The 24,049-nt window shown below is 40.1% G+C and overlaps 1 protein-coding gene across 2 annotated transcripts in view; it reads left to right on the top strand.

Annotated features, from left to right (window-relative positions):
• The first annotated feature begins 177 nt into the window (after positions 1–177).
• The window catches only part of TES (testin LIM domain protein), a 39,023-nt gene continuing 15,151 nt past the window's right edge, over positions 178–24,049 (top strand). For both annotated transcript variants that reach the window (XR_005932518.1, XM_030015993.2), the window contains exons 1-4: positions 178–346; positions 11,868–11,953; positions 20,161–20,413; positions 21,553–21,888. Coding sequence is in view for 1 of the 2 variants with exons in the window: in XM_030015993.2 (XP_029871853.1) it covers positions 320–346; positions 11,868–11,953; positions 20,161–20,413; positions 21,553–21,888 (702 nt within the window). In the remaining variant the exon portion in view is untranslated. The remainder of the gene's footprint in view (positions 347–11,867; positions 11,954–20,160; positions 20,414–21,552; positions 21,889–24,049) is intronic.

Here is a 24,049-nt window from a genome sequence, read left to right as displayed (position 1 = left end):
CGGCCCGGCCCGGCCTCGCCGCCGCCGCCGGCGGGCCGGGCAGGGCAGACGGGGCCGGGCCGGGCAGGGCGGGGCGGCGGCGGGTGATTGGCTGGCGGGCCGGCGGGCGGCCGGGCGGGGATTGGCTGCCGCCCTGCCTTTGTTCGGCTGCAGCCACTGCCGCAGGGCAGCGGAAGTTTGAGCGCGGCGGCGGGCGCTGAGGGGCGGCCGGGCGTCACCTCGCCTCAGCACCTCGGCGCGCCGCAGACCGGCGGCCGCTCGGCCGGGAGCCGCCTCGCAGCCCGCACCGCCCTGCTCCGGAGCCCGGCCCGCCGGCAGCATGGACCTGGAGAGTAAAGTGAAAAAGGTAAGGTGGGGGCTGCCCGCCGAGCGTACCTGCCGCGCCGGCCGCGGACCCGCCGTGCGCGGGGGTGGGCCCCTCCCGGCTCCTGCCGCTCGGGCTCCGTGGGCTCGTCTCGGGGGGGGTGAGGTGATAGGCGGGGGGAGCTGCCTGCGGAATGACCTCCTGCTGCCTCGCCCTCGGGCGGAACAAAAAACTTCTCTGCTCCCGACGCTAATTAAGACGCTGCAGTTTGTTCCCCAGGTAGCCAAGTGAGCACCCCTGTCCTGTCCTGCAAGTAAAAACCCGTATTCTTCCCCACACACACACTAAAACCCCTGAGATCTAACAGTTGTGTTCAGGTGTGTGCTGTGCCTATGTAGGTGTGGGTGAAACATAAATTGCATACAGCCAGAATGCTGTTTGTGGATATGCTGCAGATTAATTTCCGACCTTTGCTGTGACTAGCTCATCACAAGTGTGTTGTAATCCATACAAACGCTGACACTCCCGAGACAGAAACTTAAGGTCGTTGGTTTTTTTTTTTCTTTTAAAGGCGTATTGACTAGTTTCTTTGGAGTCAAACTGGCAAGAAGCGAAGGATAAGTAACAGAAAGTGATAGATAACCCAGTTGTCTTGGATCTCTTTCTAAAACTTGCTATTTAAAACTTCGTATGTAAAACTGACTTCATGTGGGATGCACCTCTCAATCTTTGCTTCTAGTGCTTTTGAAATTAAATGCAGCACTTAAGCAATGACTTCTTCTAGTAAGAAATTCTTTATGGTATTTGTAATGGCACTATTTGATAAAGGCAGAAGGAGCTTTGTGTATGAACATGAGTTAAATCTGTACATAACCCTCATTGATATATGAAAACTAGTCATTTGAAATGCATGTTATATGGATATGCATGGTGTGTATTCCTGAATTGTTACATTTAAGTGTAGTAACTTATTTTAAAGTATGAATATGCACTTTTCTATACCCAAATGCTTTTCCAATGTGCAGGCTAGAAACTGATGCAGATAAAGAAGTAGCTGTGCAGTGTGGAAGGCTACCTATTAAGTCAAGGCTGAATCCTAGTGAAGCAGGCTAGCCCTGAGTTACAACTTTCTCCGAGTGATGTTACTACGTGATAAAGTCACCTGGATGAGGGTCCTGGTTTGGAGAATCTACATATCTCAGTCCCCAGTCAACATGAGGCCATCAGTGTATAGATGGGTGTAGCTAAGTACTATCACTGTCTTTAGAAGCTAGTTGCATGCACGGGGTTGTCCCCCTTGTGTGACTGCATGTATGTAATGAAAACAAGCTTCTTGAGTAGATTTGCTTATATTTTCTAAGTGCAATTCAAAATTTAAACTTGATGGTGTCACAGAGCTTGTTTGTTGAAAGTTTTTTTGAACTCCAAGAGGGGAGAGATGCATATTTGTGGAAGATAGAGCATTCCTATTCACAATTTCTCCATCTAAAGAGAAAATGAATATGTCCTGTGAAATACTGATACAATTCTGCTGGTAGTGGAGTGTTGGTTCAAGTGAACTTGTAGCTGCTGAACATCTGCTTTAAAATGCACTGTAATTATTGGGTAGTTGTGTGTGTTGTAAGTTTATTTGACTACTGTTGTCATATTTTTCTTTGGTCATCTTTTCTCCTTCATCAACTTCAAAGATACCTGAAGACTTTTCTGAACCTGTTCAGACATGGAAGCTAGTGCCACAAAAGAAACCAGCAAAGCTCTGTTTGTAGAAAGTAATTTGTATTTTCTGTGCTGTTCAGCTTTAGTATTAATACTGCAAAGAGATGTTTATGGTGTGAAGAACTTCAAGTTTTCTCTGTTTCTACTATACGTATGTTCAGAAAACTACTTCTGTTCTTCCTCTGTCTCTCCTCCCTTGTTCACATCTCCTCATCACCTTCTTTCTCTTTATAACTTGGGTGAAGCTCACTTCCCAAGAGAACAGACAAGGATCTGTGACAAGTCAATGCAGGGAGAACTGGGAAGCTTTGCTATGTACGAGTGTGTTCGGTACTAAATTCTTTCCTTCTTTTTTGACAACCGATATTTACTTAATCAAGACTTCTTCAGATTTTGTATATTGGAACAAATGAGTAACAGTTCATGTCAACTCTGCTTGTCTTCAAGTAGTAGTAGCTGCATGTCTTCAGTCTCCATCCTTTAATTCCTGTTCTCAACCTGTTTGTTTCCTTATCTTTTACTTCTCTCTTTTTTTGCCAACTTCCCCCTTTCTTGAAAGGTGGAAGAACATTCTGGGAAGTTTCCAGTAAAGTTTATCAAAACCAGTAAACTACTTGGCCTTTAAGAGAAACTTGTCTTGAGGTGGAGATGTCCATGTCAGTTTTTTAGTCCATCAGCAGTAATGGGTTACTTAACTACATGTTGTGGTTCTCACCCCTGTCTTCATATCTTACGCACTGGGCTGAAATAACTTGAGTCCTTTTACAAAATTTGCTTGCTACCTTATGTTAACTTTTTATTTTGTAGTGACTTGTACCTATTTACTGCCTGCCAAATGGAGGTAGACATTATGGACTAATGATGGCTAACCTGCCTGTTGGGTAGGAAGTTCCAAGAATACTGGCCAGAAGAAAGCAGGAATTGCTACGTTGTCCCCAGATAAGTTGCCATTCTCTTGCTCTTCTGAACTCAAAGTCTGAGTTTAGAAGTTGGCTGTTCTGTAACCCTGGTGTTCAGCAGAGCAGAGGGAAATCAATGCCCAGTGGAGCAGGGCATGGTATGGAGACTCAGACACTCACCTCATAACTGTAGAAAAATTTCTTGCCCTGCCCACAACTGCTAATGTATAACTGCACAGGGACATTTTCTGCTTCTAGAAAACTCAAGAGATGAAGTTTCCAAGGTGACATTCCTGAGATTTCTCCAAGTGTCACTAGGCCATGAGTCCATTCTTCAGTTGTGAACTACTGCATTGTCTCTTTAGAAAGCTGCTGTTGGCTTTCAAGGAGCTGGTATTGTACTGGAGAAAAACATGCACATATATGTGAATTCTACATTTATGTGTCTGGGTTTGTACAAAGAGAAAACACACTTCTGAACTGGTTCAGGAAAGTCTGTTCTCGTTGTTGATATCAGGTTTGATTTCCCCCCCCCCCCCCCAAATTTAACAGTTCTAGCACAGTTCATCTGACAGAAATTGGTTCCCCTCCAGTACAAGACCGCTAGGGCTCAAACAACCTACCTGTCCTTCAGCAGAAAGAACTACTGCCCCACCTGCCACAATTTCTAACCCATCCTTTTAGCAGTGAATAGCTCATATATTTGCTGTCTTTTGAGAGAAAGGCAGCATTCCTGTGTAACATACTCTTAAGTGGCTGTGAGGAATCTAGGGACACAATTACTTCAGCTCAGACCTTTCATTTAACATCTTCTATTCAGTTTCTTTTCTGTGCTGTAAAACTCATCTTGCTGTCTTCACAAGTGGCTGGAGGAAGGAAGTCTGCTGTGTAGCCAGATGTCTCTCTTGGTCTGAATCCTGGGTTCTGGACAACCACAGTCTGCAGGAAACACAAATTTCAGAATGCATTTTCAGCACTGAGAATATATGCAGAACATACACATTTTTCCACATATATGTATAACTCTTTTGTAGTCAAGTCTGTGTGCTTCTCAGAGACATAAAATGACTGGCAAATGTCTAGGCAGTGAATAGTGAGGGAAAATACAGTTGCAAGGCAGTCTTCTCAGCTACTGTGTTAATACTAAGACTGATACATTACTGTCCCTTATAATTTCCCTTTAAAGGGGATGGGGAGTTTAAGGCTGACTATATAGTTTTCTCCTTTTTCTCAGGAGCGATTGGATTTGCTCTTGCACTTGAGGATTGTGAAGATAATTTTGTATATAAAAAGAGATTGCACACAGACCTGAAGCCTAAAAACAGCAGCTCCAGCTTGAAAAGTACTTGTGCAACAAACAGACGACTATTTCTCTCAAACACAATGTACACTGTGTTCTCAAACCTTGCTTGGAGGGTATAGGGAAAATGAAGATTTAATGCTTTTTGTTGAAGCCTCTGTTAGAACAAAGTTCTGCTAGTCTGGATTCCTGCCCTGTCTGTCACCTCTGTGAGCTTGGTAAAATGAATCAGTAGGTCACGGTCCTGCTTTCCAGTCCTGCTGGCAGCATGGTCTTGTGCTTCACTAGAGAAAATAAGAATCTGGCAGTGAGTCTGTTCTGTATAAGCTTTCACAGTATAATGCCTGCTTTATAAAAGGAACTTTGATTGTGATGGAGAAGGGGCAGAGGAGTTTGGGGAGAAGAGGTGCAACTTCTCCGATGTAGAATGACTGCGTGGTTATTTTTCTATGGCGTGAGACTTGGTTTGTTTTGTTATGGTGGAAAACCAAACACAGAGTGGTTTAGCCATCATTAAGTCAACAACTGTAATGCTTGTTGATAAATGAATGGTGAATAAAATACTTATAGGAGCAAAGTCAACTTTTTCGTGTTTTGCAAAGCATGATTTAGTAATATCTGCTGGGCTATGCTTCCTGTTGAGGTCACTGTTTGTTTTGGTGTTACTGCCATGGAAACCCACGATAGCAGAGCTTCTTTGCTGTTCCTTATGTATAGTAAGATCAAGGAAATGCAATTTTATTCATGGGTAAATTTTGCCTGCAAGGAGAACTATGAAAACAAGTGTGGAGGTGTGAGAGGAGCTACTTCAGTTTTGTTAACAAGGAAACTGAGTAACTGCTTCCTGCATATGTTGTGGTGGGATTATTTTTTTTTTTTCCTTCACAAACTTAAAAAAAAAAATTCTGTGAATTGTTTTCTGGAACACCTATCTGAATGCACACCCCTAGTTACTTTTTGTCCAATGTGCCTGGATATCAGCTTGGCAAAGATGGCAAGGCTAAATTAAACATTTTTTTACTTTTTTTTTTTTCCTGTGCAAAAGTACTCCCTAGGTGTTTGACCATAAGTTAACATGAAATGCCTGAATAGCAAGCCAAGAAACTCTTTGAATGCAGGACTGCATGACTTCGAAGATCAGGTTAAACTTTCTTTGATATGCTATAATTATAAGCCAAGTATTAGTGAGATGGAAAATTAACTTACTTTTAAGTTACAGTATTCTGTCATTAAAGGCATAAAGATCTGTTTCTGCAAGTGTTCCTGGAAAAAAATAAATGTTTTTTCCTTTCCTCTAAGTAAAATAATAATAATAATAATGGTGAGTAACAATTGTGAATGAAATTTTATTGGTAAAAGTTGCTTAAAAACACATTTCTTTTATCTCAAAGTATGCTGAACATGTCTTGCAAATTAATGGCTTCTTCCTAGCAAATACAAAGTTTACAGATGCAATGGGGTAGATGTAAATATACATACTGTGCTGTATTTAAAAATTGTATTTTACAATCTGTTTTAAATAGATATGCATGTTTGGTTTATATATATAACTAATATATACGTATGGGATGTGTGTGTATATATGTTTTACATAGGGTGTATATGTTAAAACAAACAAACAAACAAAAAAAAACCACCAAAAAAAACCAAAAACAAAAACCAAAACCCCTAATATGTACTTCCTGCTAACATGCAGAGTTGCTGAGGTTCTTCTTGGTGCTGGAGACCTGCAGGAAGAATAGGGCTGTGAAGGTGAAAGCTTGTCACGGCTGTTATCTAGTCTTAGGCTTGGTCAAATGAATAGGTCAAGGGAGTAAGGAGGCTTCTGTCATGATAATTCCAGATTACACCAGATGTAACTGTACTTTGATACTGCTGTATGTGTGTTTCTGGTCTTTTTGTTTCTTAGTGTCTGCCCAACCCTTCCGTTGTGCCTTGTTTTCAGTCTGAGGTTGTCTAGCTGCAGCTTCTAAGAGCACTGGCTGAAAAAAAGCATGTGCTTTCCTGCATGACTTAAGATCCTAATAAGTGAGTATGTAGATTTCCAGGTCTGCTTCTGAAAACCTAATCTTAGAAGATGCAACTGGGCAAGAGCACTGATGTCAAAACAAAATATGCCAAGTATTGTGAAAAAGCCTCTGCAGCATTGGGTGATGGATAGTGCTGTATTGGTGGTTTATAGGCAGTGTTATTGGTGCGTCAGCTGCATTCCAACTTAGCTAGCATAATACTGGACTTTGTGAATAAACATGACTTGATTTCTATCCGGCTGAGATCTTTAATAGCTGTTAGTCTTTTGACAGCAGACTGTGTAGCAGTGTCTTAAATATTTATATTCTGAACTGTTTGATATTTAGTTGAAGACATCACAATAAAATAAATTCTTAGTACTTGTGTGCTATCATAGGCTGCTGCAGCTCCTCGATTTATTTTTCTGCCTGTCCTGCCCAGATCATCTTTCTAATATTTTTCTTGGATGCGACGACTTTTTGGCATCCTTCTTTCTGTGCAAATGGACCTCCTTACCCAAGCTTCTACATCTTTATTCCAGTCAACTTTTCCCTAAATCAAATTGCGTATGTCAAAAAAGCTAGGACAGACTTCCTGTCAATTTCAATAGACATGTTAAATAATAACAAATATAGGGTGGTTAGTGGGATACTGCTCTACAGATGGAACTTTTTTTTCTCTCTTCTCATACAGAGTCTGTAGAAGTCTTATAAGCATTGTCCACATATAAGCATGTCTCTTGTGGTTGGGTTGTTTTTTTTTTCATTCTGGAATCATAAGAAATAACATAGCTCTGCTGCTTTTAAAATTTAAATGCTGTAGCCTATTTTAATTTCCAATTTGTTGTGTTTCCCTACTAGAGAAGACTTCTGCTGGTACAGAATAGAGTGATACAAGATCAGGTCTCAGCAATAAAGCATGCATAGCATGTGAGATTTCTAATGTGTCTTGTTCTCAGTCTCTTTTTGTTTTTGCATACTTGGCTTTACCTTCACTTCTTTGTAAGTTTCTAAAGTACATTAGGATATGCTAGAAGTCTGTTCTGTTGTGCTATACAGGTGTTTTTCTCAAGCTTACATTGGAAATGGGAAACAATATCACTTGATGTAGCCCCTCAAACATCCAAATGGATCAATAGTTAGGTAATCTTCAAACCAGAAGATTCCTGGGATTTTACAGTAAATCCAGGAATAGCTTTAGCATGGATTTCTTTGCTTCTGCCCTTGGAGGACTCAAGGGCATGGGACACAGTTCTGCAAAAAGGACAATGAAGAGGATTTAAGTCTACTCTGGGGCTCCACTGTTAATTATCACAATCCACTAATGACAACTTTCTCACTGTATAGTCACAACCTTTCAAATTCTGGAGAGGTCTCAAACAGTGGAAAGGGCTTCTGATCTTCTGCAGAGGCTAAGTACCGGTATTGTGGCAAGGTGAAATATTAATACAGCTCACCTGTCTGGTGGTACACGAGTTTCCTTGGAGGGAGGAAGGAAAAGCAGCCAAGACCCAAGTTAGCTCTGGTCCTTTGGTGGGACTGAGGAGGTGGAAGAAATCTTGTGGGAGGGAGACCTAGAAATGCCAAGTGGAGTTTCTCCATTTTGTTATGGGTTCCTCTTTTACCTTCTTATTGCTGCACCCAAGGGGCCCCTTTGTAAAGGGGCAGGAAGGTCAGAGCAACTAGCTTTGAGGGCTATATTTGTGGTGGGTCTGATGACTGTTAAATGGTAACTCAAAATAATTGAAGACTTCCAGTGGAACTCTGCTAGGATACCCTTTGTATCATTTGTGCCCAGCTTCTTTGTGGGAGGGAATACAGAATTAGACTCTAGTCACTGTACAGTGATAATATTGAGAGACAGTGGGCAGAAGCTTCTGGTAAGCCAGGTCTAGACTATTTCATAGCAACTACTGGGTTTCTCTTACACATTTGAACAAACTATTAGACACTTGAATGGGACCATTTGGGTTTTTAAGATGACAGTAAGCTTCTACACAGGTCTCCTTAATGTAAAGACAGCCCACTTTTGACTCTGGATTCCAGTCTGAACTGAAGCAGGGCAGTCTTTTACTAATTCTCACTTAGCTGTAGCCATTTAAAATTCTCTGCCCTAGAGGACTATTTAATCTTGAAAGCAGCATGCAACGGATGATCTCAATCATATTTATATCGTCTTCTGTACTCGGACTATTTAAAACTGTATTGGGTATGTTAGTAATACCAGATGGTTTTGGATAGCTTTTGCTGTAAAATGAAAATTAATGGCAGTAGACAGGCAGGAACCTTCTTCTGGCAGTATTTCAGCTGACCTATCTGTGCCATTTCTCCCATAACGCCATTTATGGGGAAAATGGATTCCCTCCTGTTCTCAGGCATGCTTTCCCGCTCCAGTATGTGCTCAGCCTGCTCTCTATCTCTGGGTGCTCCAGCACAGAGCTGGCCATGTCCTTCAGAAGGCATGGCAAATAGATGTAGGCAGCAGCAATGAAGAAGCCTGCTGCAGCTTTAGGCTCTCTTAATTTCCTAAATTACAGCAGAATCAGCTGTTGAAGAAACAGTCATTTCTAAGGCTGATGCTTCCTTACCACTGAAGGAGGTCCTGTTACAGGACTGTGGAGGGATGTTTGATGTGCACTGACTTTTAGATAGAGTCAAACTCAAAAGCACTGTGTGCAATTTTTTTATATCTTTATTTTTGGCAAATGGCCACATAGTTTCTCTATCAGAACAAAGGCAGAGGCTGTGCATCTGGAATCATGTCTAATTTGGTCCTCAATGTGCTCCTTAGTTTCGAGCTAAACCTTTTCCATAAGGTGACCAGACATTGTGTATAGAAAGGTCATCCCCTTCTTTTTGTTGTGCAGCAAACTGAGAAATACATTTCAAAACAAGTCTATCTTGTTTGCTAATTCACTTTGTCTCAAGCTGCATAAGCATTTACTTAACGATATGCTCTTCATTACTGGGGAAGTAATGTGGGATCCTGTATTTCTGAAGAAATCTCCACTGACACTGCTGGTTGTGAAGATGCAAGTAGGCTGGCTGGTTGTTGTCTGTTTTAGTCTGGAGAAGGGAGTACGTTTTGGGTGGAGCATTTAGCACATATTTCCTCTTCTTAATTTGCTTCTGGAGAGGTATTTTTAGCTTGAAAAACCCTGAATGTTAGGAGGCTTGGAAATGATATATTAAAAAATTGCAGAAACCATTTTCATTTTCGTACTTGCATTTCGGACTCTGTTTTGGTAATTCATGAAATGTTAAGGCTATTTCTCTGTGTACTGTACAATAGCGCTCTATACACAAGTGATTGTAGGTTTCTAAGCCTTCTAATTACAATACCAATAAAATCATCATTATTCCCCTTTTCCCCTTCCCCTCTTTTTAAAGGAGGGGAGAGCATAAGCATAAAGAAGTAATTCCAGTTTGTAGCTGGTGTAGCAGCAAGTGAGAATGGGTTAATGTTGGCTTTGCTTTGGGCAGGGCGGGGGGGGGGGGGGGGCGGTGGCTGTTTTTCAGGGCAGTGCAAGCACATTTTAAGTTTAACAGCTTTTTAGGGAGGATGACTTTAAAAACCAACCAGAAAACCCCAAACAAACAACCCCAAACAAAAACCAACCTGTCCTGAAAAAAAGCAATTGTTTTGTATTGCTTTAGCTTCCTCTTTCTCTTTAGGGAACATCCTGGCCAACATTTTGTTCTCTTCATGTGCGACTTGACTAGAGTGCTTGGTTGTTTTCTGATGTATGGTGTGTGTGCACCAAGGTACTGTGTGTGTATGGTGGGGCACTGGATTCCAGATGAGAAGACCCCTGTAAACACCCATCTTCAGTGGAGACAAACTTTTATTAACCCATTAGCTTTATATATCCAACATAGACTAAAATGTAGTTGATGAAAGAACTTAATCTTCAAAGTTATGTTTATTTTAGATGTCTACTGGTCTGGCTTCAGGTTAGCACTTACAGCATGTGAACTTCTTGAGCCCTTAGGCTGATAAAGATGTCACCATGATCACAGCAGGCTTGTATTTCTTCCAGATAAGAAAGGAAGAAATAATTTCACGCCCCTCTATCCATCTCTGCAGTTGCAAGCAGTAACTTAATAGCTGCCAAAGTATCTCTTTTCCCTAAACAGACCATAATCTGCAAGAAAAATTTGTAATTTCCTCGGGGATGTCTAATGACTATGGAGGCAGTGATCCTTCAAATTATAAAATAACTGAAAATGTGGTCTTCCCTGCATCTTACCGTGTGTTTTGTGTTGAGCAAGTGATTTGTGAATAATCTGTTCCTTCATTTTGGACAGAAACAAGTTGAAAGTTGAGCTCTTTATATCCTTGCACATAAAACAATAGTAGTATAACTTCTCAGAGTAAATTGCAAACTTCTTCATAATAAAACTGCATCACCACAGCCCTGGCATTGTATTATTGTTGCCAGAACTAAGATTAGTACCAGCACTTGTCAGCTCTAGCTCATTTTCCATTCATGGTAAAAGCCAAACTACAGGTGAGCTGACTGTCCCTCCTCCCACTGTGCCTATCCACAGCTAACTAGGAGTGCTCCTCACACCACTGGAGTGGTAGGTGGGAGTGTGGGGATGGGTTCCCCTCTGCATGTTGGGCATGAGCCTGCACACCCAACCGTGGCCACAGTTCCGTGGTCCTTCATCCATCTGATTTAAGAGCAACGTTCCCCAAAGATTTAAAGAGCTGGAGTGAGGCATTTAAATTTACTGTTATATGAATACATAAGTTATGGTGCTTGGTGTCTGTTTTTCACCCCGAACTACCCAGTGGCTGTTACTCAGTTAAATTTGCTGATGTGTTGATATATTGTGTGAATACCTGGCCTTTACTCTGCACTGTTTTTTATATTCTCTTGTATTTCCTCTGCATTATGAATTGGTCGTCTGTCCTTTTAATCTTTTTCACAGCGAAACCCTTTGCATATAATTTATGGTCATTGTTTTTGCTAACTGTGCTGTTTCTCTTTCTCCTCGGAAAGTAAGCTGGTATTAGTCCAGCTGAAATGTTATTGTAAAGGGTATGTTCTGTTCTCAATCACTATCAGACCAGTCTCAAATATACTTGGGAATATTAGACAAATCACTTAGGTGTTTTCTTTATTCCTATCAGGTGACCAGGTTAGTGCATATAAATGTAGGTTCTGTTTATTTCTTGCTCTTCTGTATTTTTGCCGAGTCGTATTCAGCAAATAACTTTGTCCTGACAGCTGGATTAAATGTCCTTTGACTTGAGGTCTTATGGCCTCACTTGCTGTGGTTTCACAGCCACAGATCTAAGGAAGAGCTGCAGAGAATCTGCTGCTTCTCTTGTGTGAAGCTTGCAGAGCAAGCTGGGCTGGGGAGACAAGTCACCAGAAAAATACTTGGGTTTGGCTAATGCTAACTTGCTGCCTGCTAGCTCAACCCTATGAACAGGCTTGTGTGAACACTGTTGCTTATGTAGGTACAATAGAAAGGTGAGTGGAACTCAAAATACTGTCCTGATGTCAGCTTAGTGAAATGCTTATCTTTTGCTTTAGCTGTGGAATGTAGATTATAAAGGCAGCAGTAAGATCATTCACGCAGCATATTTCTTGAAGCTGACTGTAGTAATTTTGCTCTGTACACAGATGGGCTTGGGCCATGAGCAAGGATTTGGTGCCCCCTGCTTAAAATGCAAGGATAAGTGTGAAGGATTTGAGCTTCATTTCTGGAGGTAAGTGACACCAGATGTCTCTTAAGCTGTGACTCAGCACTGCAGATTTTGGCACATATATGCAAATGTGTAAGTAACTGCTTTTGTTCTCTCTTTCAGTTAAGCTATTCAGATGCTTTAAAGAAGCTGTGTCTAGGTTCAGGGCCAGGACTTCTCAGTTGCATTACAACAGAGTGTTTAAGTATGTAATCACTTACGAACATACATTTCATCTGCAATGAAGTCAATGGTAGTACTTCTACTGAAGCATTTGCTTTAGCTTAATAAACAGTTGAAGTAGGTTTGTAAAAACATCTATATCCCTGCAGTAAGAGAGATGACAGGGAAGTGTGCTTTATCTCAGTAATAAAATGCTTTCTCAGCTCCTGACCAAGTACATAAGCTTTGTTCTGAGATTTTAGGTGAAATATCTTATCTATGTTGAAAAGATGTTGAAACTTTGTATATATCTACAAATTACTTAAAGGGGGAAGAGTTGTCATAATTCAAATAAGTTAGTACTTGGCCTTGGATGATGCACTCTTCCTAAACCAGTAAGAGCTGATGATAGTAGAAGTAAATAGTCTATGCTGTGGTCTATGCTGTTTCTTCTGCAGAAACTTTGTATTCTATTAAGACCTTTCTTGTTTTACTTAAACAAGATGTAAATGTATATATCTAGGTAGCCCAGTTTACTGATCATACTGGGTGTGCTTCAAGATGTAGCTTAGTGATTCTGACTTAAAAAAAAAAAAAAACAACAAACCCTCTCTCAAAGGGAACAGCCTGGAAGGGACATAAAAATAAATGTTAGTAGCACTAGCGCACGCTAGCAATTAAAATGATTACATTTCACCAATGCTATTTAGCTACAGTCATAACTATCTGCAGTAGGGTTTTATTTTGTGGGGTTTTTTTAAGGTAGTCTTTATATCCCAGCCATAGTGCCATCAGGTGCAGATAAGGCCTAGGAGACTTTACAACTTTGCCCAAGTATTTGACTGCAGCCGATACTTGGTTTAGAAAATAATCAGATGAACAGACCATGGCAAAGACTTGCTGTAAGTTGATGAGAATATATATTCTTGGCTACATATCTGTAATATGTAGCTATAGAAACAACTTACCACTCCTTGCTCCATGTCATTATTTGTAATACACTAGTAAATAAATGTGATCATCTAAAGATAAAAAATTATTAATTTATGGAAAGACTTTTTCAATATGCATTCAGTCAGTGATGGGACTCATGTAGAGGTACTTGTAAAATACAATGGAACATAGTTAATGTGTATAGGCAATTCAGTAAAACAAAATAAATTGCAGGAGTAAATAGTGTTGTTTATCCATGGTTAGATGAGAAAATATGTCACTTCCTACTTGAGAGAAAGTTTTGTTCATAGTCTGTGATGGGTGGGGAAATTGCAAGTGGGGGAGAAAAAAATAAAAGGTTAGTCCAGTTAACTTTTTCTCAACTCTTCCTTTTTGTCCTCTTTTGTTAGACCTTGTAATTCCTAGCTTATTTTTTAACAGGGAAGAATTTGGAATAAAAAGAAATAAAATGTCTGAAGTGATTTAGTCACATAATAGCATGATTACAAGGTTAGAATGTGTGTTTGCTTCTGTGTGTGTATTTGGAGGTTTTTGTGTGTTTTGCTTTATATGCTTTTCACTATGCTCCTGTGGTTAGGGCTCATTGTGCCAGGTCCTGAATACATAGCTTGTCAGAACACTGTCTCTCCTAGAAAGCAAGAGCTTGTAGAGAGCAGTGGATTGAAGAGCGAGTAAAAGACATAAAACTAGTGACTATTTAGTTAAGATTAAGATTTAATTTGGAAATCAAATCTATATAGGATAGACTCGGTTAATAAGGTGGTGAGAAGTAGTCTGAGAAGCATAATCTAGGTGTCAGACAAATGTGGCACATACCTCTGAAACAGTTGAAAAGTTAGCCGTTGAGGCAATTCAAGAATGGGTTAGAAAGTAGCTGTTTCTTCAGCAGAGCTTCTAGTGGGGACAGTAAGGGTGTGAATCTGAAGTCTGAAATCAGTTTTGTGTAAACAGCTTTCAAAGGAAAAAATATATTACTATATTTTGCATGATACAGAGATTTTTGGGAGTCTACCACTTGAACAGAAAGGGATGGATCCCAAATACCTGTTCACTTAGTTGTGTTAGCCTTAAAATCTGAAACTCTGTTTTAAGTAGAAGCAAACTGTAGCACAAGTGGACAGAATATTGTCTTTATAACACAAATGCTAAAAATCAGTTCAAGTTTAGTCATGGATTTCACTGCTACTCACCTGTAAAAGACAGGTGTTGAAGTAGGGACTGTAGTTAAAGAAGCTGTTACGCGTTGGGATGAAAGAAAACTGTGGTGGGTTGACCCCAGCCAGCAGCCAAGCACCCACACAGCTGCTCACCCCCTGTCCCCTCACAACGGGGCAGGGACCAAAACGGAGGAAGAAAAGTGAGAAAACTCATGAAACAAAATAAAGTCAGTTTAATGGGTGAGGGAGGGTGGGCGAGCAAGTGATGCAAAGGCAGTCACTCACCACCTCCCACTAGCGGACTGGTGCCCAGCCAGTCTCCAGGCAGTGTCCACTTTGGAAGTCAAAAACCCTGCCTTCTTCATCCTCTGCCCCTGTTTTATTGCTGAGCATGACACTAGTATGGAGTACCTGTCCGGCCACTTTGAGTCCGCTGTGCCCCCTCCCAGCTTCTTGCCCATGCTCAGCTTACTTGCCGAAGTAGGGGCAGAGTCCAAAAAGGAGGAAGCCTTGACACTGGTAGAGAGAAGTGCTTAGCAATAGCAAGTACTATCAATGCTGTTTTAGCCACCCATCCAAAGCGCAGCACCATACAGGCATTATGAAGAGAGTTACCTCCATAGGCGCCAGATCCAGTACAGTAAGGCAGCAGTTGTGCTTGTCTGCAGGCTGCAGCCCTTGCTGTAGTCTGTGTAGGGGTGACACTGCCCTCTCCTGGGGGGAGCTGAGGAGCTTCAGCAGATCACATAATTCTTGGTCTGGTACGTGAAAACTCCAATGTACCTCAGAGAGCTAAGATGTAATTTCAGTATTTCAGTACAAAAGAGCCTCAGTTCTGCCTTTGAGTCAGAGTGGAAAGTGCACGAAAAAAATCCAAGTATACCTATCTAGTAGCAGGGTTTTACACGGAGTTGCTACCCTGTTCTTCCCTATACTGGGAGTGTTTGGAAAATACCTCTTCTGGGATGGCAAGTGCTGTTTAGGCACTTTGTGCTGTAATTCTTGGCACAGTGTGTGGGATGCTTATATAGGTGCAGAACTGTTAATTTAGGCTAGTTTAGAAATGGTGGTAAACAAAGCCCTTCGTAAAATTTGTTCCTAAATTTTGAAGTTCTGAAAACCTGTATTGTGAGCTGAACACAAAATGAATACAGTGAGAGCCATGGTCTACAATGGTAGCTGAATGGTGAAAAATTGAACAATTACCTGCATTATATCTTAGTGTGTTAATAGCTTTTGCTTTTAAAATTGCCCTCACAATGATGCTTCCATCAAAGTGTAGCAGCAGTGGGCAGGGTCTTCTCAGTTCAGGTGTTAAGATTTCTGTCAGTCTGCAAAACTGTCTCCACAAAATTCACAGGGCAGGCTGGCGGTAAGACATTGCTGGTCAGATACATGTTTGCTCTTTGGGAATACATTTCCCACTAGAGGGAAGTGTGGGACAGGAGTCAGTTGCTAAAAGCAGGAGGGAAGGTTCTGATTTATCTTGGCCATGTATATACAGGAAAGCAATAATTGTCTCTGTAGCTTGCCAAGATATTAAAATGCTTCTGGAGACAAGAATCTTAAGCTTGGGAATGACCTTTTTCAGCATCTGGCTTCTCTGCACAGATACAATCCCTGGAAGGCAGGGAGAGCTTTAAGTTGGCTTTAATATCTTCTGGTACTACAGCTGACAGGCAAGTACTGAGGCACAGTTCAAAACATTTGTGATTACTATAGCTGCATTAATAGCAAGAAAGCATAACAGAAGGAATCACTGGAAGAGGTTAGTCTTTCTGTGTGGAGGACACAAACCTCGGGACCTGCCGGGTATTTGTTGAGGCCATCCATGTGCTTGCAGCTGCTGCCTCCTGTCACTAGAATGACTGCAAAGCCAGTGTAGGAAGGGTCATGATCTGAATTATTTTTCCTCTCCATACACCAAAAGATAGAAGAGTAGGAGGATGGTTGACATTTGGGTTTGGAGAAAGAACTGGAAGTCTTTAATCCTTGCTGTCAGTAGACATCCAGGATGCAGGAATTCACCAGCTTGGGAGAGAGGGTGGAATCTGTTTACCTTCCTTCTTTCTGCCTACCCAAGACCTGGAAGCAAGGCACAATCTACTAGATCCATCTTTTACAGTGATATGCAACTTTTAATTGGAGGAACATTTCTCTCCTTTGAAGTCCTGAGCTGTGAACACATAAGCAGGAGTCCCTAATACCTCCTTAAGTAGGGATCTTGCTGAATGCCCTCAAGTGAAGGGAAAATCTTTTTGACAATGCAGATGGCGAGAACAAGAAATTCTCACTGCCTGTCTTCTTGATGGAGCCAAAGGAGATAGTTAAGTCTATACATATACATGTGTTCATAAATATGTCTCTGTGTGTGTATATAATAGCAACTGGGTTTCCTGGCACATGTGAGGTGTTTGCTTTAACACCAAAAATAAAAATTAAGCATCAGTTATCAGATACACTTCACGAGTCTAAGTTTGAGGTATTGGGACGGGGTTGCTTCAGTAAGATAGCTGTATCGTCGTCAAAGAAATGACCAGCCAGTCTATTCTAAGTAGAAGTAATTGGCCATATCCCTTCTGCAGAAGGGACAGTGACTAATGAACAGGACTCTGATGTGGCAACTTAGTGGAAGAAGGTATGACTAAATTGTAAACAGTACTAAGCAGGAAGAGTTATGTGTGTAAATGTCAACTGGATATCTTTCTAGAATAATTTCCAGTCCTGAAAAGGGGTTATAAATCAGGACAGGAAACCTTTCTTTATGGCTGTTAGCAGTGTACAGACATCTTCATGTGGCTGAGATCCAGGGGAGCCTTGGGGAGCAGGGGAAATGGCAACAGCCTCGGGGATTTTCCTTTGACTTACTGAGAGATGCTGACATCAGTTGTGACTCAGCATTCTCCACATTCTTTCCGGATTGTTTTCTCCTGCATTTGGAGACTTAATTATCCACAAGCTCTAATGCCAGGGCCACTACACTTGTAATTTTGTAACATAGCCCCTGTAACAGCTTCTTGCAAACTCCATGTAGGCAGTCATTCACTTAATCTTGAAAGAGCAAGGAGATGGCATTAGACTGAGATGTACACAGTCAAATTCTTAAATTAAGTCTGCAGTTGGGGGAGATCAGTGAGTAGCTCATTCTTTTCAATGCAAGTATAAAGCACAGTAGTTCTATGGTGGTTTTCACAGTGGGACCCAGGAAGGACCTGAGGACAAGTTATATGCTTTTACTTCTTTGCAACTATCTGTTCATCTATTTATCAGGACAACAGAAAAATCTCTCACAGATACTGAAATTAGTGCAACATGTTAAGCCTTCAAGGTGGGACTGAGGGTGTTTAAAAGCAATTGAGTCGGGGTGTTCTCCTAGTTGGAAACAGAAACAGGATCTCAAAGCTGTTCTGCATTCTGAGAGAATATTACTAGAAAATAGATATGAAATTTCGTGATGTAGCATGACCAAAAATAAGGTGCACTTGTGGCTTTTCCAGCATGTGTGAAAGTCTCAGGGGAAGAATTCCACCACAGCTTGTTGGGGATGGTCTGGTCTCTGCAGGCTGTCGATGCTGCTTCACTGTAGTTGGATGCTGTACAGAGTGGGGAGAGCTGCACAAATTGTCACGCTACTGTTGTGACCACGCAGGCAGTACAACAGTATGAATTGTTCTTACTGAGCTCTGTTTTGCAAGCAGAGCAGTTCTGGACAGCAAGACTATACTTTACTTCTATGAGTCTGTGAAGGTTGCCTGAGAATGTCTGTTCGTTCACCAATGTAGTTAGATCACATCCTGTCGAGAGGCAAAACTGAAACTGGGGCTTACTATTGCTAAAGACTTAAGTTGAAAAAGTGAAGAAAATACCTGGTAAACTATTGTTCTGATGGACTAACTGCTTGAATTCAAGTTGCATGTGTGCTGTGAGGCATATAGCTGCATGATGGTCATGATATAATAATGAAATAAGCCTGCAAAAAGTAAGGTCTGTCTGATTCTGTGACCTCATATTAGATTTCAAAGAAGATGTGATTGAGATGTGGTAATAAGGTATAATCATATGCACGCCTTAAAAGATGAGCACAGTGAATATAAATTGCTTTATTAGTATATTAAATAGTCTCTATTAGCTAGGTAAAGGACTCATGTAGACTGCTTAAGATCTTGCAAAATTTTATGTTGTGAGTGCTTGAGATGCATAGTACAGCATTTAGGCTTAATGGGCAATGCTAGTTCATGCTTGAATGTTTTGGTAAGCTGGGAGATTGCAAAGTGCTTAGTGTTTACTAGTTATCCAAATATTTGAAATTCTGTGCATCTTTCCTGTTGTGGAAATGAGTTGGAAGTCATGCAAGCTGTCAGACAGCCTGCACTTCAATTATTGATCTCTTTAGGTTTTTATGCATTGCAAAGCAGAGTCTGCTCTGCTTAACGTTCTTATTTTCTTGTTATGTTTAGAGTGGCGTGGCTCATTTCTATTGCAGAGTTAGCTATTTCTATTTGGAGTGGGCTTTATAACTTAGGTTACCATGACCTACGGTTGCTGTATAATTACATGACCAGGGCAGCATTCATCACACACTGAAATGATGGTACCCCACATCATAAATTGGTGTACATGTGTAGTGCGTATCTTTGGGGCTGGCTGTGCAACACTTCACACAACCGGTTGTATTCAGGTCCTCCTTCCTTCCTTTCCCATCACCTAATAGGCCTTCCGTAGTCATGGTGTGTTCTTGTCATGTACCTGTTAGATGACTTAAGATAAGGTATGTGCCTTGCCTTCAAGACTTTAGAAAGCAAGATGCAGAACAATGTTAGATTTTGATGGGTTTTGGCAAGCAGGGTTGAGAAGCGTTTCATAGGTAGTAGTCTTATGCTATTTGCTAGGTGAAGAATAAATAATAGGGTAAAATATTACTCATTTGTCTTCATACTAGAGATGCAGAAGGTTGATCCATTTTTGTAGGCTATAATAAGAACCTTTAGTGAATATCTAGCTTAGCTAGTTTCCATATGCTGTGGCTGACTGCTTTGAACTGAAGCTCTGGGAAACCATTAATAGTAAACTAGCTTGTCTAATCCAAGGTTCTGGTTTATATGTGAATTTTTTAATTATGTCTAAGGTAATAAATTGCTATCTAATATCCCTTAATCAAAGGAGTTCAAATGTGTTGTATATGAAAGAGTACCACTTATATCTAAGTAAGTGAAGCCTCCTACCTTTTAAGGATGTTATCTGTGAAAATTCTCTGTACAGCGTGTGCCAAGAGTACCTCTGACTTGGTTCAGAGCTGTTTGAAAGGCTTTGTCCATATAAGCCTTTCACTTTTCTTTCATCTTCTTTTAAATGCTGAACTTTGAACAGAACTTGATGCAATTACACTGTATGTATGGCTGTATGCATTTTTTTCCTTTCTAGGAAATACTTGTTTCCACTCGATAGTAGCCCTGTGATAACCAAATATCATGCATACAGTGAAATGCATATGAAGAAAATAGTATACTGTAATTTTGAGTGTATAAAGAGAACCTGAAAAACTAACAGCCCAAATAAATGATTGCTGGGATGATCATGTTGATGCATTTAAGTTAACTCATGGGTGACTAACGATACTAAACCTGGTAGGTGGGTGATAATGGACATGTATGTGTGTGATCAGTACTGAGATGTAACTGAAAGAATGCTGTAGCATCATATTCAAAATGCATTAGTATAGTTGACTGATATCTATCTGAACACAATCTCTGTGAACAAAGAATGTAATTAATACAACAGGAGAAGTAAAGAACATCCTCAAGAGGTGTTTGACGTATTGCAGAATAACTTGTAGATTCCCTAATTAAAGCACTGAAAACAAGGTTTTGGGTTCCCAGTCACTTGTTACTATGCATGCAGCTGGTGTGAGATGTAATTTTCAGCTGAGACTAACTTTGTTGCTGTTTCCATAAATTTCAGAAAAATATGCCGCAACTGCAAATGTGGCCAGGAAGAGCATGATGTCCTCACAAGCAATGAGGAAGATCGGAAAGTGGGGAAGCTCTTTGAAGATACAAAATATACAACCCTTATTGCAAAGCTGAAGAATGATGGCATTCCCATGTATAAACGCAATGTAATGATACTGACTAATCCAGTGCCAGCCAAGAAGAATATATCCATCAATACTGTGACTTTTGAGTGGGCTCCTCCTGTTCAGAATCAGACACTTGTAAGTCCAACTCACTTTTTCTTCATGCTCAAGGCAGGAGTTGATGGGAGATAGAGAAGTAGAGCTTACTGGAAGGGTAAATTTCCCTATTGTAGTCATCTTTTCTTCCTCCTCAAAACTAAAAATATGGTGCCTGTTTAATGAGTCTTGCCTCTATCATCTTGCACATATGGATGCTTGTCTATGGAACTTCTTGAGAACCAGGGAATGAGGTGGTTTTTAATAGATAGGATTAAGCGTTATCTGCTAAGTCCCTCAAGTCAAACTTCTCTAACCTGCCTTTTTTTAGTAAATTTGAAAAATTTGCATGGAATGTGGGCTTAAAAGAAAAATAAGAAAAAAACCACAACAACCCCACAACAGTTTATGTCATTGTTTAAAGTTAAGGGGAACGCTCAGTCTTGCATATAGCTTTTACTGTATATGGTAAGAACAAGGTCAGTGTTGACGTCTAAAAGAGCAACTTTCTTCCAGTATGTGTTCAGCTGAAGCAGATGAGATGGTAGATAGCCTTCTGAGGATTTTGCTTTTCAAACTTTGATTGCTAATTTACTGTACTGCAGTGTTGTGTGATCCATGCCGGAATTGCATTATCTCTGACCTATCTCTCAAAATATCCTTTTTCAGTCAGTTAATCAAACCTTGTGCATGTAAATTGACTGTTACTTAACATTCATTTACCACCTTGATTTTTAGGCTTGTCCTTGCTTTATTAAAACTAGAGCTTTTTTCTTAATTTAGCTAGAATTATTTCAGCAATGGGCTGTATGACCCACACAGGCTATTTAGCTTCTACTTTTTAAATCTATACTGATGATTAGTAGTTTTAGATAGCTTTGAAGAGACAAGGTGCTGTGTAAATGTTATTATTTACTCTAAGAAGTAATAACTATTATGCATGTTGTAAAAGGCTTAAAAGGAAGCCTGCCTCTTACTCTGGGAAGAAGCCAATTAATGCATCTGCTGTATTTTATCTCCTTCTACTGTGTTTCGGGAGCTTAATGTTTATGGAAAGAACCTTGTTTTTGACAAATTTGACTGTCGCTAACAACAGCAGAGATCATTTTAGTTGCGTGTTTGCTTAAAAGGATGGGTCTCTAGTTGAAGTGGCATCTGATATCTAATTCCTTCTGGTTCAGGCTAGACAGTATATGCAGATGCTACCCAAGGAGAAGCAGCCTGTTGCTGGCTCGGAAGGCGCACAGTACAGGAAGAAGCAGTTGGCTAAGCAGCTGCCTGCTCATGATCAGGATCCTTCAAAATGCCACGAGCTCTCCCCCAATGAAGTTAAGCAGATGGAACAGTTTGTGAAGAAGTACAAAAGCGAGGCGCTTGGCGTAGGAGATGTCAAGCTCCCTGGTGAGGTGGAAACGAGAGATACTGACAAGAATAACTTGAACAATGGTGACAGAGGCACCTCAGCTGCTGTAGGAGCAATGGAGGGCAAGTCCCCAGATCAGAAGGCATCTCAGTATGTAAGTATAAGAAAGGAAAGACAAAACAAGAACCTGTATTACCGTGCAAGTGCTGTCTTTGGTCATTTTAACCCAATTAACTTGTTTGTTAAATTGGAATAGTGAAAATCTGGGGAGGGAAAGAAAGAAGGGGAACTGGAAAATGTTGTGAATGTCTACATGGAACCCTGGTTTCTGACTGTATTTAATGCATTGTAGCAAATAACTTCCTAGGTGACCTTTTCATCCTCCTTGCAAAAACATGTTAGCTTGGAGATACAGTATAGCAAGGTGGCTTTTACAGAATAATAATCAAGATACTTGTGTAGTCTTACAGACTAATTGCTACACTTGTCTCCCCTTGAAGAGTTTAGTTTAATTTTAGAAGCCTGTTTTCTCCTCTTTCTTGGAAGAGCACCAAAATTACCCGCTTGACAAATTCTGTTTAAAATTAAATGAAACTAAGAAATAGTAAAGTAACACCTCTCCCTCCCATGTCCAACAAGCCAAGACATATAACAGCTGTTTTGACTAGCCTTCTTTTGATGTTCAGATCTATTTTTTTGATCTATTTTTTTTTGGCATCTGATTTCTGCCTTGTAATAGCTCAACAAAAAATAAGGTATATAAAATTACCCAGTTATCATTGATATTTCTAAAACTATACCCTTAATAAAGTATTTCTGACATAACTTGCTAACTTCTGTTCCGTATGCCTTGGCTACCAATTATGAATACAAAAGAGGGATAGGATTACTGAAATAACATTAAATTAGTTTAGTGAAGGTAGACCTTTGCTTCAGAGTGGCAAAAATTCCTGTAACTTGATTTCCAGAAATGTCGTTATTATATGTATGAATCCCAAAAATTATTTGTCTCCAGGTTACTTATAGAAAATGAATATACAAGTTCTAGATGGAAAAGAAGTTTAACATGGCTGTAGAATATGGCTTTTAGTGTTATTGGGGTCTGTGGTGTGCTTTTTTGGTGTGTTTTTGTTGTTTGTTTTTTGTTTTGTTTTTTTAAACTGACACAGTATGATACTTCTGGTGTAATTCATATGGAATATAAAATTAACACTTAAGTTTTAGCTTTGAACATGCTCCCTTACCTTAATCAGTCATATGCTGTGCCATTTGGTTACCTGTAGCTACTTTCTAAAATTAATTATTCAGTTATTTTTACCATTATCTTGTCATGGATATTCTAAGATTCTAAAAAGTTATTTTATCATGGCTTGATTAGGTTGCTGTCACTTTGTCTTAACTCAGCCTCTCCTGCTGGGTTACTTTAGTTTCACCACAGCAATTCTTCACTTGTCTCCTCGAGAAACACCTACAGAAATAAACACCTTGCATTGTACCCTGCTGGCCAACTAGCTTGGATGACATGAAGTCAAGGGTAGGAGGCACTCCGTCCTCCTGAGTAATTATATCAAAAGGTGCTTTGTTTTTACGTTTACACCTATTTATCACTTCCAAACTTTCTTACTTGAGCACCTGAGTATACCTCCTACTGTTTAGGCCAGGTGTATCTCATCACTGTGGGCGGGGATTTAGAGACTTAGAAGTGTTTAATAGTGTAAGTGAACATTTGAATTGCTTATCTATTGTTGGATACTGAGTTTACCCTGTGCTAAATAATTGGGATTTAGATATATTATTTTTAAGTATTTTTTTGTCTGATTTCTGCAATGTGACTTAGTTTCAGCTATATGCTATAGCATTATCTCAACTTCTTTATTTTTTTGAAGAGTTCAAAATAAACCAATACAGAGAAGAGCTCTTAAATGCCTTGCAGAAGAATTGCCATCCTTGTCTACACTTTTTTCTATCTATTACTAGTTCTGCATCTTTGCTCTCCAAATCTTCTTGTACGTTGTCTTTCAGACTGAGTCTGAAAGTATGTGTTCTTGTAGCTGTAGTAAATAGAATCCCTTGAAAAATTAATTTTCGTTATAGGAATGGATTGCAATTTTTTTAAACCTGATTAAAAAAGCAACAACAAAATGCAAACAACCAGGTCTCTACTATTAATGCAAATATACCTATAATAATTGCCTTTGTGTTTAAAAAAAAAAATCTATTTCACCATGAATGAAAGCTGAATAACAGAAAAATGGATATTCAGCGTATTTTCATCTTGCAAAGAAGTAAATCTCTTTATGCATCTTTTAACTACC

Source organism: Aquila chrysaetos, chromosome 5 (genome assembly GCF_900496995.4).
Source record: "Aquila chrysaetos chrysaetos chromosome 5, bAquChr1.4, whole genome shotgun sequence".
Classification (NCBI taxonomy): domain Eukaryota; kingdom Metazoa; phylum Chordata; class Aves; order Accipitriformes; family Accipitridae; genus Aquila; species Aquila chrysaetos.
This window is presented reverse-complemented; position numbering and strand designations above follow the sequence as displayed.